Source organism: Anopheles darlingi, chromosome 2 (genome assembly GCF_943734745.1).
Source record: "Anopheles darlingi chromosome 2, idAnoDarlMG_H_01, whole genome shotgun sequence".
Classification (NCBI taxonomy): Eukaryota; Metazoa; Arthropoda; class Insecta; order Diptera; family Culicidae; genus Anopheles; species Anopheles darlingi.
This window is the reverse complement of record NC_064874.1, coordinates 93,101,902-93,116,901: the sequence shown is the minus strand read 5'-3', so window position 1 is coordinate 93,116,901 and position 15,000 is coordinate 93,101,902. Positions and strand designations below refer to the sequence as shown.

The 15,000-nt window shown below is 52.3% G+C and overlaps 1 protein-coding gene across 2 annotated transcripts in view; it reads right to left on the bottom strand.

Annotated features, from left to right (window-relative positions):
- The window catches only part of LOC125959899 (protein nubbin-like), a 44,864-nt gene that overhangs the window by 3,646 nt on the left and 26,218 nt on the right, over positions 1–15,000 (bottom strand). Inside the window, exons 1-3 of one of the 2 annotated variants that reach the window (XM_049692909.1) lie at positions 14,759–15,000; positions 8,051–8,098; positions 94–191 (exon numbers count right to left, since the gene is read on the bottom strand). The exon at positions 14,759–15,000 is cut by the window's right edge and continues 454 nt beyond it. In XM_049692909.1, coding sequence (XP_049548866.1) covers positions 94–191; positions 8,051–8,098; positions 14,759–14,948 — 336 coding nt within the window. In that variant the 5' untranslated portion in view covers positions 14,949–15,000. The remainder of the gene's footprint in view (positions 1–93; positions 192–8,050; positions 8,099–14,758) is intronic. The other variant, XM_049692910.1, reaches the window with a different exon arrangement.

Genomic DNA, 15,000 nt, shown 5'->3' with positions numbered 1-15,000 from the left:
AAACCATGGTAACCAAGGTAAGGTAAGTAAACGCAAGTAGCAGTAGCGGGTTGCTAGGCAACGCAGCAACGGTTCGTCGCTCGAATTGCTCACCAGGTTAAGCGGAGTCGTTCGTTCCGGACGCTCGTTAGCGATTGGGCTGCTGAGGTTTTCCCGATCACTGCCATCATCACGGTCGCTGTCGATGTCGTCTAATGGGAACAGGAGAGAAGGACACGAATTAGATACAATCATACACACACACACACACGGTTACATATGTTAGGGCATTGGAATGACCCACTTTCCAGGGAAAAATAACAAAATGGGACATTCTTCAACACTAGCAGCAGCCCCATGGGTACGCATGATGACTTTTGCCAACTTCAAGATTCCCTTTAAACAGCAAACAATAACCAGAGGCGCACAATGCGGATGGGCTCGTTAAGGACACCGGGCGACACATCGTCCTGTAAAAGGGGGTAAGGTAATGGCAAGTTATGCGTTTTCCCCCTTTTTTTTTACTTAACAAATCCAGCAACCAAAACATTTGACGCATTTTTGTATGCCACTGCCGCGCACCCTTCTTGCTCCTGGGGTCCCGGCCCGGACCAATCGTACCGGGTGCAGCAAATGGAAAATGGCGATGCGTGGCGCAGTAGGGCGCAGTAGGGCTGTGGTTCCCCTTGTTGTCGCGGCATTCTGCAGCTTTGCCCACGTGCTGCGCGCATCATTCTCGGCCTCCTTGCTACCCCTTTTTATGATGGACTATTCCCCTTCTCTTGCCACTCTCGGAGGGAGAAAGTACGTAGAAAGGAGTCGAATCGAATCGAATCGGTCCCGGGCCTGTAAAGGGGTAAAGCAACAATAGATTGTTGTTGGCCAGTAGTTCCCCGCACCCGGTGACTTCTTGTGCCCCTCTCCGTTGGGTCGTTGTGCGAAATTCGTTAAGGTGTCCGTAACAACGACGTAACAGACCGACATTACATCACCGGGATGGTGGTGGCTCAAACCGGCGGAGTGTTGACGCGCAATGTTGGCTTCAAGTTCAAGGGTAGTGAGCGCGCCTTTCGGGCAATCTGTCCTTAGAGACTCCGGAAGTTCGGTCGCGTCGTCGGTGATGTAGGTCAGTTCGCGTGGTCGTGGGATGTGATTAGAGGACGGTCGTCTGCTTCTCTGGGACACTAATTTTGATTTATAACCAATTCTCTTCCAGTGAACGTCAGCTCAGAGCGTGACACCTTCTTGGTTTGCTGGATGGACAGCGGAATAGCGCATGGTAGACCCAAATTGAGATGGATTGACCGATCGACATTGATTTGGATAGTATTGAGGATACTCCCTTCAACAGGAGGGGGCGATATAAGTAAGTAGTGGATGCATTATACCTCTTCCAAACACTTTTACTATTTTGTTCGCGGCAGATGTCCTCGAACTGTGTCCCGCATCTCGTTCTTTGATTGCAAGGCTCACAAATCAGTCCCTGATTTATGTGTGGCGTGTGCCATTGCGACGTTAAAAAAGTCAAAAAACATTTTAAAATTTTTATTGTCCAACCCCTACCCCCAAACCGAACCGTTGTGTTACCCATTTCCCGGTCGGTTGACGGCGAGCAGCACGATCAGCGGCAACAAACAGCAATCGCTGCTAGCAAATCAATGGTATTGTATTGTCAATTATCAAAAGTGTGCTAACGCCAACACGACTGTCGCCAGAACACGAAAGAGGAATGAGAATGTCTGTGTGTGTGTGTGTGTGCGTATGTGGGATGCGAATACATAACCCTTTTTCCACATGCCGGGTGTCACCGGATCTCGGAGGGAGGGAAATTAAAAATTATGACGTGAATTATGGGTTTCCATTCTGGCCGAGTGTGTGTGTGTGTGTGTGTGGTACAGGCGATAGCCATCAGCAATGGCTGTATAGGTCCCTCCGTGGTAATTGATTACATGCCCAGAGGGTGTTGCATTCGGTTCGGGCGGATGGTGCAATTGTGTGGAACTGGTCTGGGTCTAGGATTCCATTCCTAACTGATGCTTCTGCAACGTCACATCGCATCGTCACACCGTACCTCCCTCGGTTGATGATTATTCCCGGCCATGGCCAAAAAGCAAAGCCGATGTGATCGATCAGCACCGTCTCGTTTGCCATTTGACGGTTTCTCAAATGCACCATGGCGGCGATGCAGGCGGAGTGTCACCGATACAGGCCCGGCAGCGAATGGCAATGCCTAGTAGCCTGGCCAGGGATCGAAAGACCAAAAAGCCCTGACAGAGGGGTGGCCGTGCTAATTAAAAATGAAAATTGAAAATTTACGATGCCGCCAGCGAGAAGATGGCTCGCGAGAAATGGCGGCTTAACAAAACACAGAAAGGGGTAAACCTCGGCCAGCTCGCCGACCCCTCTCTCTCTCTCTCTCGGGACCCGTTGTTATCCTTCCTGCATCCATCACAGCCCGACGACGCGCACCGACGCCGGTTGTGCCTGCAACAAATTGCATGAAATTTGTTCTAATGCACGGAAATGATTGATTTGCTTTCGTTCGCCCGCACTTCTCGGGATGTCCCGGGGTTGTCCGGCTGCTGCTTGTTGTACAAGGCAGCTCACGCCGTATCATAACGGAACGCGTAACGGACCCCAGATGACGCCGTCGTCATCGATAAAATGGAGGGAAAGAGAACCAAAAAAAAAAAAACGAACGAACGAGGATTCGCCTTATACAGAGAGAGCATCGGAGCGGGTCCACGCGGGAGTGGAAATCGTCGAGAACTGCATTCTTCTTCCTCCGATCGGAACACGTGATTGTCGTGATACTGGATGAAGCAGCCCATCACCGCTTGGCAGTGAGTCCTTGTGGGGCAGTGGTGGCGTGTTGCGAGAACCAGGGGACTCGACCCCATTTCGCGACCCCCATATCGCGGTTCAACACAGATCGGTAATTTCATATTTATCGAATCGGATCTGGTACTCCGGAGTGTTACTCAATCTTCTTCTACTTGATTTCATATTCTGACTTATCATCGCAAACCAGACTGCCATTTTTCTACCACCCCCTCCGGATAGTAACAGTCATTTATTATGGAAAAGATCTGACCGCTTGATGGCCAAAGTAAACACAAGTCGACAACGGTCTCGGGTCAGGTAGAGAGAGAGAGAGAAAAAATGAGAGTTGGCGTTTTGTTCTCGGCACTTTTCCGTTTTTCCAATCTCGACCAAACGGTGGTTTCCACCGGTGACCATATGCAAAGAACGGTAAAAGTGGAGCTTGCACCATCTATGGCCGGACACTCGGTTGGATCGGTTCGGTGTGATGATGAATATTTGATGTCCGAGGTATGAATTTTTATTGTGGCATTGATTTTTGCTACAGTTCGATCTCCTGTGCACCTCATTGATATTCATCGCGTCGGATGAGATGGTCAGTTTCTAAATCCTAACCACCCCACACACACCCTTAACCGGCTCGTGCTGACCAATCAAAAGAGATCGAGCTCCCCCGCCCCGGACTCACGTTCGAAAGCTGTGCGAACACTGGCTTCTGGCTGGTGCTGGTGGGAGTTTTCTTTGCATAAATTTTGAATAATAAACGCCCCATCATACCCAAACACCAGACCGGTTTCCTGGCAAGCCCGAGCTGGCAATCACAGCGAGTTTTCTTCAGGCGAAAAGGGAACGGAACGGAACGGAAAAAGGCAAATCATACGAGCCGGTGGGGGCGCATATGTGCAGTGAGCCATAAAATTGTATTGTAGGGAGTGCGAATGCGAGATTTGACCACTGGTTCACCCTTATGTGTGTGTGTGTGTGTGAAAGGATCACACCGGTGGTCCTGTTTCCGGTCGTTGGTATGCAAACGGCGCAATGCACAGACGGTTGGTAGTAGCACAGCTGATGATACTCGCAGCTCAATCGCTGCTGTTCACCCTTTATGCTCGAGCTGCACACCCTCTAGATGACCCTTGTTGGCGATTTGCGATGTGGATGATTCTGACAAACCGAAGGCACGCGTACGCTCGGAAAATCCCATTAATTTTCTTTAAACATGACCAGCTACCATCACTACGCCACAACGCCGGAAAAGGGTGTTACTATGGTTGCATGTTCCCTGCCAGCCGGTGCTCGGTAATCCAGTTTCGGTTCGGATCAAGGAGATTGCTTCTCTCACTTGCCTCCCTCCCCCCTCAGGAGTAAGGCCACAACCGGGCACACATATGCTGCTGGGGTTGCACGGATCGGAAAAATGTTGTCCTTTTGAGCCGGGAATGAAGCAAAAAATTTGAATTCTTGTGGAAACTACCACAACAGCAACAGAGGGAGGAGGGATAGGTCAAGGGGAACATTTTTTACATTTTTCACGCTCTAATGAAGGTTCGTCTGGTGGTCTGGTGGACCTGACCACATTTTACGCCATTTTGCAATGGAAAATACAATTGAATGCACTGGCCGGGGGGAGCTCAGCAGCTCGGAGGGTTTGCTGCGTGACAGCTTGACCACCGCAAAGTGAACTTAGGGAGTTAGAATTGATCCGTTGCGCAGAAGAACAAGAAGAATAGTGGCAGAACTTACTCTGCACGCGTTTTGCACCCCTTTCCTTTGCCTTCTTGCTTATCCACCACCCCGCGGGTTTTACGGTGTCCATCCCACAGGAAATCGGCTAATTGGAAGGAGATGCTCGGGCTATAACGCCGAGCGAAATGAGATCTCGACTTCGAGCTCGACGGCGGCGGCTAACTGTGGCGGCGGCGGCTACTACTATTGTAATTACAATTATTACACACTCGCGGCCACCAATAAAAGAGGCTTCATTAAAGCACCGCGATCCGACTCCGCCTGGCCCGTCCCGTCCCGTCCCGGCCCGTCCCGGACGGCAATCCTTTTGCGTCCGCTTCCCAGTCACAAGCCCGGGCGCGCGATGATACTTTCCCAGAATATTTAATGCTCGCGGTTTTTACTGCCAATTTATGCGCCGCATGAATCCAGCAGCCAGCCAGCAGCAACAGCCTCGGTAGAGAATCGTGAGCGAATCTCCTCGCCGCGGTCCGCATACGTCGGTCGCTCGGTCGGTCGGGCCAGAGGTGCATTCTTCTGGTGGTTCTCGAGAACGCGGCGCTGTCTGCGCTGCGCCGGGGGAAAATCATTACCGAACTTGCTGCTGCTGCTGCTGCTGCTGCTGGCACGACGGTAGCCAAAGAGCCCGTCGTGTTGCGTTGCGAATGCCTCGGCCCGAAAGGCCCCCTATCATTTGCAAAGTATTCGCTTCGAACGTCGTCGTCGTCGTCGTCGTCATGGCCGTGGTCGTGATTTGAAATTTCAATTAAAACCGTTTTTATTGCAATTAAATTACAACTCGCAACCGGCGAAAGAACGGGCCAGCCAGCTTCGGTCCAGATCTACCGGTTTTTGCTGGCCAGAGACAGAAATCAAAAACAGCGTCGTCGACGTCGCCAAAGTCGAATCAAAATGGTGGCGTTCGCCATTGTTCGCAGAGCAAGTGTGCGCACCCCGGCATCCTCGAAAAACCCGCGCGCAATTCCTTTGGGAGTTGATGACCGTGATTGGCTGGGTGTGCTCAACCCCTTTCCCGAAACCCCCTTCAAGGCCCACAGGGTTTCGGATCTGTGCGGTGTGGATCGAATTCAAATTTCGTGGTTCACCCCTCAACTGCTTGTCTGGTTACAAAACGGTGCCAATCCTTCTTTTTAACACTTTCATCGCGCGCACCCCTGGTTTTGGAGTGCCACCACTTGCCACCGCCGTGGCCGTGTGTGTGTGTGTGTGTGTGTGTGTGTGTGTGTGTGTGTGCTGTTTGATTAGGCTAATTACCATCGCGCCACAATCGCGCCGACAGCGAAATCGAGGGTACCTGGTAGCGGATAATCGAAGGCATAAAAAGGATGCAGTCCTGGCGTGGTAAAGTGGTAAAAAAGGCAGGGGTCCTATTCCTATTTAAATATGTATTCAGATTCCATAAACACAACCCTCCTCCTTTGGTTGGACCGGTTAAAAAAGAGATGTCTCATTTGAATGGTGTCGGTGCTGTTCCCCCTTTTTTGCGTGTTCCTGTGTTGTAATGCTACATAAACCCCTTTTCACATCACCCTTGCATAAATGCATACATAATGGTGGCTGCGGGAAAAAAAGGGGTACAAGGGAAAGGCTCGGTGATAGCATTTTCAATTCCGACGAGCCCAACAGGCGGTTGGATTGATCGTAATAAAATGAAGTCCTTGAATTGGATGGTGTGGTGTGTGTGCCCCGTAAATTAACCCCTTGCTGCGCATCATCTGCATTAAACTGACGCACTTTATTAGATGATGATGGCCGGGGATAGCTTGATCAGGATCCCCTTTCTCTCAAACCCTTTAAACCGCAGGTAGAACCGCCTCGATCTCGGAACCCCTTCTCCCGGTGAACAGGTGAATAATTGAAGAGTTATTTCAATATTTTATCAATACCCGGGACACACACCCGAGAGGGGACCGTCATCACCGGTCCCTTAGAGGTAGGAGGAGGAGGAGGAGGAGGAGGAGGAGGAGGAGAAGCGATTAGAATGATGGCAGCATTTTTCGTTTTATGCGCTGTCCAAGGACGACATCGTGTTCGTGTTAAACAACAGCTGCCGTTGCGCAGGTGGTGATGGTGGTAGATGGAATTCAAAATTTTCTCTCCGCTTCTCACTCGTGCCCCGGGACGGGTTTTTCGGGAAAGTCCGGCACGCAGTCAATCTTTAAGATCCTTTTGTTGGACACGTGCCCCTTGCCGGTTATGCTTAGACCAGGTAGAGTCTCTCCTTCGATTTCTACACCAAACACAGGAGCAGAAGTCACGAGCCACGACGCTAGTCGGAGAAACCCCTTTTTTGGTTGCCTCGCTCGCTGTCCCCGTCCCCGTTGTCGTCGTCGTCGTCGTCCTGTCGGGAAGTTTATTTTCATTTCCAACAAGGATAACAAATGTCTACAAACCCAAAGCCGGCGTGGCAAGAGCGGCACACACACACACACACACATACGCACACCGTCCCGTTGTTTGTGTCAAAGCCGAAACCGAAGAGGGACTTACGATCGTAAAACTATTAACTAAGTGAGAAAATAAATCTTGATTCCTTTCTTTTTTTTTTGTTGTCGAGAACTTCTCCGGAAACCCCCGTCTTGGGGTCCCCAGAAGTCAAACGTTATCCCTTCTCATCGAACGGGATCGGATTTTGTGGGGGAAAGTCGAAGGGAAAAGGATTGAACGGGCACACACACACACAACCGTTGCAAAAGGGTTCCTCCTTGAGGGTCTCTCCGGTCGGTTTCCGGCCTGCCTGACAAGATACGCCCGATTGTGACATGACAAGCGGGCTCTCGGGCATTGATGCAACACCTCTTCTCGGTTCTTGGAGTGTTTAATCGCTAATTCACCCATCATCGTCCTCATCTTCTTCTTGAGGAGGACGCCCCGGTTTAACCTTTAGGGGCTGTTGTGGCTCGTGCAGAGGGTCCCTGTTCCATTCTGCAAAGCAAGACATTACGCACACGCGCTTGTCACAAGGATAAAACGGGGAAAAGGAAGATTCGATTGGAATCGCTCCCGAGAAAAAGGGGTACGCGCGCGGGATAAAAGGGGTTCGCTGAGGTCCTGTCTGTGTGTCCCGCGAAAGGTCCCGTCGATGGAAGGTCCTATCGTCAATTGAAACACCATTCATTCGAGTTCGATTCGATTCTCTCCGTCCGATCAAAGATCCCGATCACGATGATTATGACGATGCTAATGAAGTTGATAATCTTGGTCGTGTGCCAAGGATGATGACGCACCCCACCAAAAGATGGCATAAAAAAACGGGGCCGAAAAAAGGATGCCGACAACCGGGGAGTCGGTTGTGTTGTCCCGGCGTTGGGATGATCGAAAGCAATTGATTTCCGGTTTCGGGCGGTCGTTCGCGGCACAGCGGAGCTTCGTAATTTAAGGCACGCGCAACCGTTTGACGCACACCCCGTAGAAAAGGGGTTTGTCCGGGTTCGTCGCCTGGGTTCCTGGTCCCTTGGATCGATTTGCGAGTTTAATGATGATTCCTCCGGCCACTACTTACCGTGCGAACGGGGTGGCGATGGTGATTTTGGTGTTTTGATGCTCAAGTCTGTTGAGGGAAGAGAAATGAGAAAAAAACAAGGAAAAGCATTAGAAATAGACAAGATGGAAGATGCAGCTCTTGAGAGCGATGTTATTGTCAAGCATCAGAGCAGAGAGCCAGTTGCTAGAAATACCGAACAGAGGGAGCGAAGGGATCAGCAAGGCTTTCACTGTCACTGTTTTATGCTGTTGCTTTATGCCGCGGATCCGGAATGTAGTAAATTATTTACATAGCCCGCCGCCATGAAGATGGCCTCTTCCTCTTCCTTTCTTCCATCTTTCCTTACCCCAGCGTCCACCGACGTCCGTTATTGCAATAAATTAAAACGAGGGTTCACGAGCGGCCGGTGCTTCGCGTGCGCATCGCGCGCGTCAGCAACACCCCCTTTTTACTAGCCGTTTTTCGTGGCCATTTCGTGCGCACATGTCAATATATTTTCCTCCACAACATCTCATTCCATCTGTACCGGCGCTGGTTGTCCTGGTGTGCTGTCCGGTGTCCGGTTTGCAATCGAGTTCCTCGTTTTACGCCCTCTCTCTCTCCCTCGCAGTTTCGTTGCTTCGATTTTTATCCCTCTGGTTCTGGTAAGCCTTGGTGGATTGACCGAGTGCTTAGGTACCACACCATCAGCAGCAGCAATAGCAGCACCTTTTTATATCCAAATGAAGCTGGCCTGCTGCTGCTGGTACGAGCGAGGGACCGTAGGGAGCGCGAGATGAAAGGACGAAACCAGCTAAAATGCAATGGGAGCTCCTCCACAGGCCAGGGAATCTCGAGAGGATATTGGGTTTCTTCCTGCAGCGGAGTCCCGGAGAAGCAACGGGGAGAAAAACAAGAAAGGTGGACAGGACTGCGAAGGTGGACTGGAGTGGCAAAGACGACCGCACCCTGGGGCCCGGGGATGTATCGTCCACACACACACACACCATCTGCGCGCGCTACGAATAGGCGCACACAAGGTGGCGGCTGTGGCTGTGTATGGTGGAGTATGTGACAATATTAAGGCCTATTATTTATACGACCTCTCATTCGGTTCGGTTCGTTCGCGCGTGGTCAGCCAGAGCAGCAGCCATCGGTCAGCATCCAGGCCGGGGATCGACGTGTCCATCGATATTTTATAGCCTGTACCTTAGGGATGGGCTTTGCTCCTGTGTACCACCGCTGACGCTCGTTATTGTTCCCCGAGGACTTTTCTAAACTTTGCCACACACACACACACACGGTCACGGACACAGCCTGGTCCCTTTTAAGGCCGGGTGCGATGCGAACGGGACCATAGATCCTTTTGCAGCAGCTCATCACATCGCATCATCCCCTAATAAATTATTTGCGAGTCCCGTCCTGTTCTCGTTCCGTCCTCCCTACTCTCTCTCTCTCTCTATCTGTGTCCATTTGCGCAGCAGAATGGACGACCCCGACCCCGACATTCGATTCCCCCTTGCATCGAGGGAGATGCGTCCGAGCGTTCCATCCACCAACGACGTGACGTCCAAATATTTTTATGCAAATCGGCGACAGACCACATCGCCCGGCTGGGGTGTGCCAGTGGCCAGTGACTGGTGCCAATCCAAAGAGGAGAGGGCCCCTTCCCAGGACCCGTTTTGACCTTTTGGCCCGCTCTGTACACCACGGCACGGTGACATGTGTGAGCGCATAATTTGCATTACGACGAGGGGTCGATCGATGGGATTAAAGTTTAATTAATTATCATCGGTCATCGTTGCAAAAAGGTGGCGGTCTCTCCGCTAATGAGGGTACCCGGGAGAGTGGAAGAAGGAGAGGGAGAGTGAGAAAGTGAGAGAGAAGTGAGACCGTTTTTTGTTAGAATTTTTGTTTGAGTTTTTTTTCTGGCAAAAAAATCCGTTGCACGCGTAGAGGGGACACCATTTATGCAAAGTCATGCATCACCGCACAGGCACAGGAAAACGTTTCCCGAAAAAGCTTTCATTTCATGCTGTGACTTCGCCATGTTTGCAGTACGATTCGGTGCGGCAGAAGGGCCAGAACAGCACCATCGTTTTTTTTTTTGCCATCGCCTCGGACTCCGACACCATTAAACGGCTCGCAACGGTGTGATGGTGATGGTGTGTGTAATTTATATTGGCCAAACGGAGGAACGCTGCAACGCCGCTCGTTTTCCACCTCGGTCGTTCCTCGGCGTGTGTTTTTTTTCTCTCTGTTCATTCCAAACGCACCCGGCCTATCGCACCTCAAGGAACGAAATGGCCCCGAAGTGAGGCAGCAGTTGTCTGTCCCCGGTTGGCAGTCTCACGCACCGGTCCCCGTGTGCCATTTGGACGCTTTTACCCATTTGAATATCCATCCGGAGCAAACTGGCCAACCGCGTGGTGTGTCCGGTGAGAAAGCGGCAGCGGCAGATCGAGAAGAAAGAGGAAGAGGAAACGAAGAAAGGTGCTAACGGCTTCCCGGGCATGTCCAGGGATGGTCAGCAGCAATGTGTGTACCGTGGTGCACGGAGCATCGTCGCCGCCGTGTGCTCTGGCCTTTTGTTTATGCAAATAGGCATGTGATTTCCCCCTCACTGCCGCCTTGGCACCGCACCACCACCACAGCACACACCCGGTACCAGGTGCATCGCTGGATGCGCATCAACGGGAACGAGAACGTTCCCGCTGTTGGCGTGCGTAAAATAGGAACCCGAGCGGGGGGGATACCAGGGCAACTGGTTTTTAACTCGCTTCCCCTTTCCTTTCCCCGGAAAAAGGAGGTGAAGTGGAGAGGTGGTGGTCCCATTTGCCTATTTGCCAAACCGCTCCCGCTGGCCCTGGCCGGTTGGCCGGTTGGCCACGTTTTGCCCATTGCCGGACGTTAATGCTCGGTCAACCGGGGCAACCGCCGCAGCAGCAGCTAATGAGCTTTATTTCCATTGGAAATGATTCGCGTACCTCCGCGGAAATGAGGTTGACCGACGGACGGCCAGGGTCTGTGATCGTGCTTCTCGGACACAGCAGCGACACACACACACACCAGGCTCTCGATCCTGCCCTCGATCCGGCTTGACGTTCCCGGTTCTAATCTCCTTCGCAATGGACGATAAGAAATCAAACGCTTGACTGCCGCACACGGTTTTGGGGCGCCAATGGTGGTGATACAGAGCATAAAATGCTGCTGCTAGTGCTGCTGCTCCGGTCACTACACTCCGCGGACTGCACTCCGGCTCATTAGCCAAATTTAATTAATTAAGATCGCACGGGCTAGGCACGGGACGGGAAGGGACATTTACATCAAGAATTAAACAAAACGATGGCGATGGTGGTGGCGTCCGCCTCGCCACCGGAATGATCGTCGAATGATCTGTTCTCGCGCATGGCATGTTAACGACTTTGCCAACGTCGTCGTCGTCTTCGTCGTCGTCGTCGTCAACGAGCTGTCCTTGACGAGCTAGGCGCTTCTTGGTGCCCAATTAGTACAGAGAGAGAGGTAGAGAGAGAGAGGGAGAGACAGGGAGCGGTGCGTGCTCCACACCATCGCACATTTCCATTCTATAATGCGCACACCACCACCCCGCGATTGCCTTCCATTCATCAGCAAGATTTATGCTATTTTTCCTCATTTTTTTCCGTCGCCCTGGAAGACACATTAGCGGGCCCGCGTGAATAGTGGCCGTGAGCGGAAGCATTAAGCGGACTTCTAAGCTCGCAGCTCGCGAAAAGCTGACTTTTCCGGCTGAAAATGGTGATTGAGTTCGACGAGTTCGACTGATCTCGAGGATCGGAAAGGAAGGGGAGCGGGGTGGTGGTGATGGAAGGCAGCACACAACATACGCATCAGTGCAGTAGAGTGTGTGTGTGTTTGTGTGTGTGTGCCCTACCACAGCCGCTGTTGTTACACTTCACGTCGTCTTCACTTGTGCACCGCGTCATCATTATCGCATAGCGCTGCATTTTGCGCTGGCCGCCCCTTATGCTTCACCTGCGCCAACCTCCCTGCCCGCCCGTCAGCCCGTCAGCCCCCCTTCGTCTGCTGCCATTGGAAATGTGTGTGTTTTTCCCTTCGTTTCGTTATGCATATGTGCACCTTCGCGCCGATGCATCTGTTGGGAGGTAAGCGGGGCGGGGTAAGCAAATTTCCTCCTCGCGCACTCCACAAACCCGCGGTCGTGCGGCGCGGTCCCAAAGACGGCGGCCCTCACGAACGACGAAGAAGGGGGAGCGGGAGGGTTGCTCACTCGCGCACTCATTTATATGTAATTCTTTTTGACTGCAATTAAGCGCTTCAATAATCCTTTTAATGCGTTTGTGTGTGGCCACAACGTGCGCGCGCACACACATAACGGGCGTTGGCCAACGTGATGGTGCTGGTGGTGGTGGCGTGTGACCGAGGGGGAGCAGCACCCCATCGACTAGGCCCCCCATCCCCCTCGCAACCAACGGCTCGGCCTCGGCTCTGGCACTGCTGGATGCGGCGGCTGGCGTAATTATTATAATTAAAATAAAGTGAATAATAATTAATTAATGGGTTTTTGCGTTTTTGCACGCTGCGTGCTAATGATCCGCAATGATGAGGAGGGAGGGAGTAAGGTAAAGGGGCAGGAGGGCGAGCAGAGGGTAGCACTCTGCTGCACTGACCGATCGACCGATCGACCGACAGGCGATATCCTTCGCCCAAAAAACCTTCGGCTCTAAAACACCTGAGGGCCATGTCCTTGAAGTGAAACGCGAGCCAAAAAGGAGGGAATGGAAAGAGGGACTGGGATATCTCGTGTGTTCGGGACGCCCAAAAACCAAATCACTACTGGCGCTACCTGGCCTGGGCGCTGGCTGGCTGGCTAGCTGGCCGTGACCGTCATCGTCAACAACGTGAGCAATTATCGATCAGGATAAGCATCTTCTCCACATCCCGGGACTCGGCTCCGTTCCCTCAAAACTCAAGAGTCATCCCGGGAGGGAGGAAGTAGTGAATATGAAATTTCATCTTTCGCCGATCGAAAAACATCGGAGCTTGTTCTCTATTCTAATTCCTTTGGCGAAACGGGAAACGACGTCGTCGTCGTCGCGCAGATCACTATCTGGATGCAGTTCGGACACGTCGTCCAGGATATCGGCTTCACTGGATGCAAAAGCGCTGTTGTATCGATCAATCGATCGCAAGTCTGTGCTGTGTGATCGATTCCTGGGATAGAATCTCCTTCTCCGCGCAGCTCCGCGAAGTGGTACCCCTACGGCCTTATTGACGGACGACGTCGCATTTGAATCGGGTTCGTTCGATCGAGAGGATGGCATATGGGGAACAGGCAGCTGGAAGGAAGCAAAGGCCACCATTTCGTTCCGATCGAGGATCCTTACCATTTTCTGGTATTCGGTCTTTTTTTTGGGCTTTGTCTGGTTCGCCTTTCCGAACCGAGGATCGAGGATCGATCGACCTTTTTCCCCGACCACCATCCTACCTGTTTCGAATCTCGATAGAAAAGAGAATAGATCCGAGGGTTTCCAAGAGGTGAGAGGGTGGAGGCAGAGGAGTCAGAAGGTCGAACAGGAAGCACCGGAAAACAACGGCGGTGCAGAAGGTTGTGGAGAGAACGAGGAAAGCTGAACGATTTTTCATGTCTTGAACAGTGAGTGCGAGTTTGAATGGCAAAAAAATGCAGCAAAAACCTTGAAGGATACCGTTCCAGCGGCCAGAGATTGTGTGTACTGTACTGTGTACTACGTGTCTGGGTGTGTGTGTGTGTGTGTGTGTGTGTGTGTCAGCATGATCATTATGCGATCGGGGATAACAACGTTAACCGTGGGATGGGTCTCCACCTTCGCAAGGATGCGCCCAGGAGGACGGGAACACAAAAGGGAAAACAACGAAAGGTTACGCATTTCTGTCTCCTGCAGCGGAGCCAGAGGATTGCATTTCCTTGCCTCCCGAGGAGCCTTGTTCGCAGAGCCATCGGTGGTGCGTCTTTTCTGCTTGTTTGCGTTTGTCATTTGTCGGATTCATCGGACGCACCGATTGTCTTACACACTTTGTCTCACTGAGTTTCTGCTTTTCCGGTTGATTTATTTGCCTGCAGGTCGCACCTTAGCATATTGCAACCCGGTTCAAAGGCCAAACAATTGACCGTAGTACAACCGGTGAAGTCCGACTGACCGGGTCCCGGGGTAGCACCTTCTTCGAGGAGAAAGAAATGCCCTCATAAGCCCCCTCGGATTGAACAAGTGCTCAATCATACTCCGCGGGCTTTGATCCGGGCCTTGCATCACCGATAAGCCCCGCGTGTTGCCCTCGTTCAATGCAACCCAAGAGAGGCCATCTAATGCCGCTCGAACTGGAGCAAAGCAACCCGGAACGTTTGTGTGTGTGCGGGTGTGTGTGTATGACGGATTTTATCGCTCCATTTAGACCGCAACCTGCGCGAGCGGCGCACTATCGATTGGCGGAAACAGCTTCTTATCGGCGCCAAGTGCGCGCTTAGCTGTAGGAGGGCTAACCGGGGGTATGGGGAAGGGGGATCGGTGCCACGTTGTTTCGTTATCGCGGCCGCTCTATCGCGAAGGGGGTAAGGAAATGTGTCACCGATCGTCGGACAAATCACCTTCGCCAGCTCATACACACACACACACACCAGGCAGGTGTTGGTCGTGGGATGCCCCGAGCCCCGGTCCCATGACAAGTGCATTCTAATCCCAAAACCGCTCCGCGCTCCGTTCCACTTACAGCGTTGAGGTGGCGATGGCGTACGCAGCAGCTCCCGTTTGACCGAGTTGTTGTTGTCCTCGCGGTCCCGGTGCTCGCGGACCGCGGCCCAAGAGCGCACCTTCGACAGAACCATGCTGCCGGGTCCGGTTTGCGTCGCCTGCGTGGGGTCACTAAGGTGGGCGGTGTTCGAGGGTGGTAGTAACAGCATATCACGACGCGTCAACCGTCTGCCACAGCCGTACCGCCGCCGTTGCTCGTTT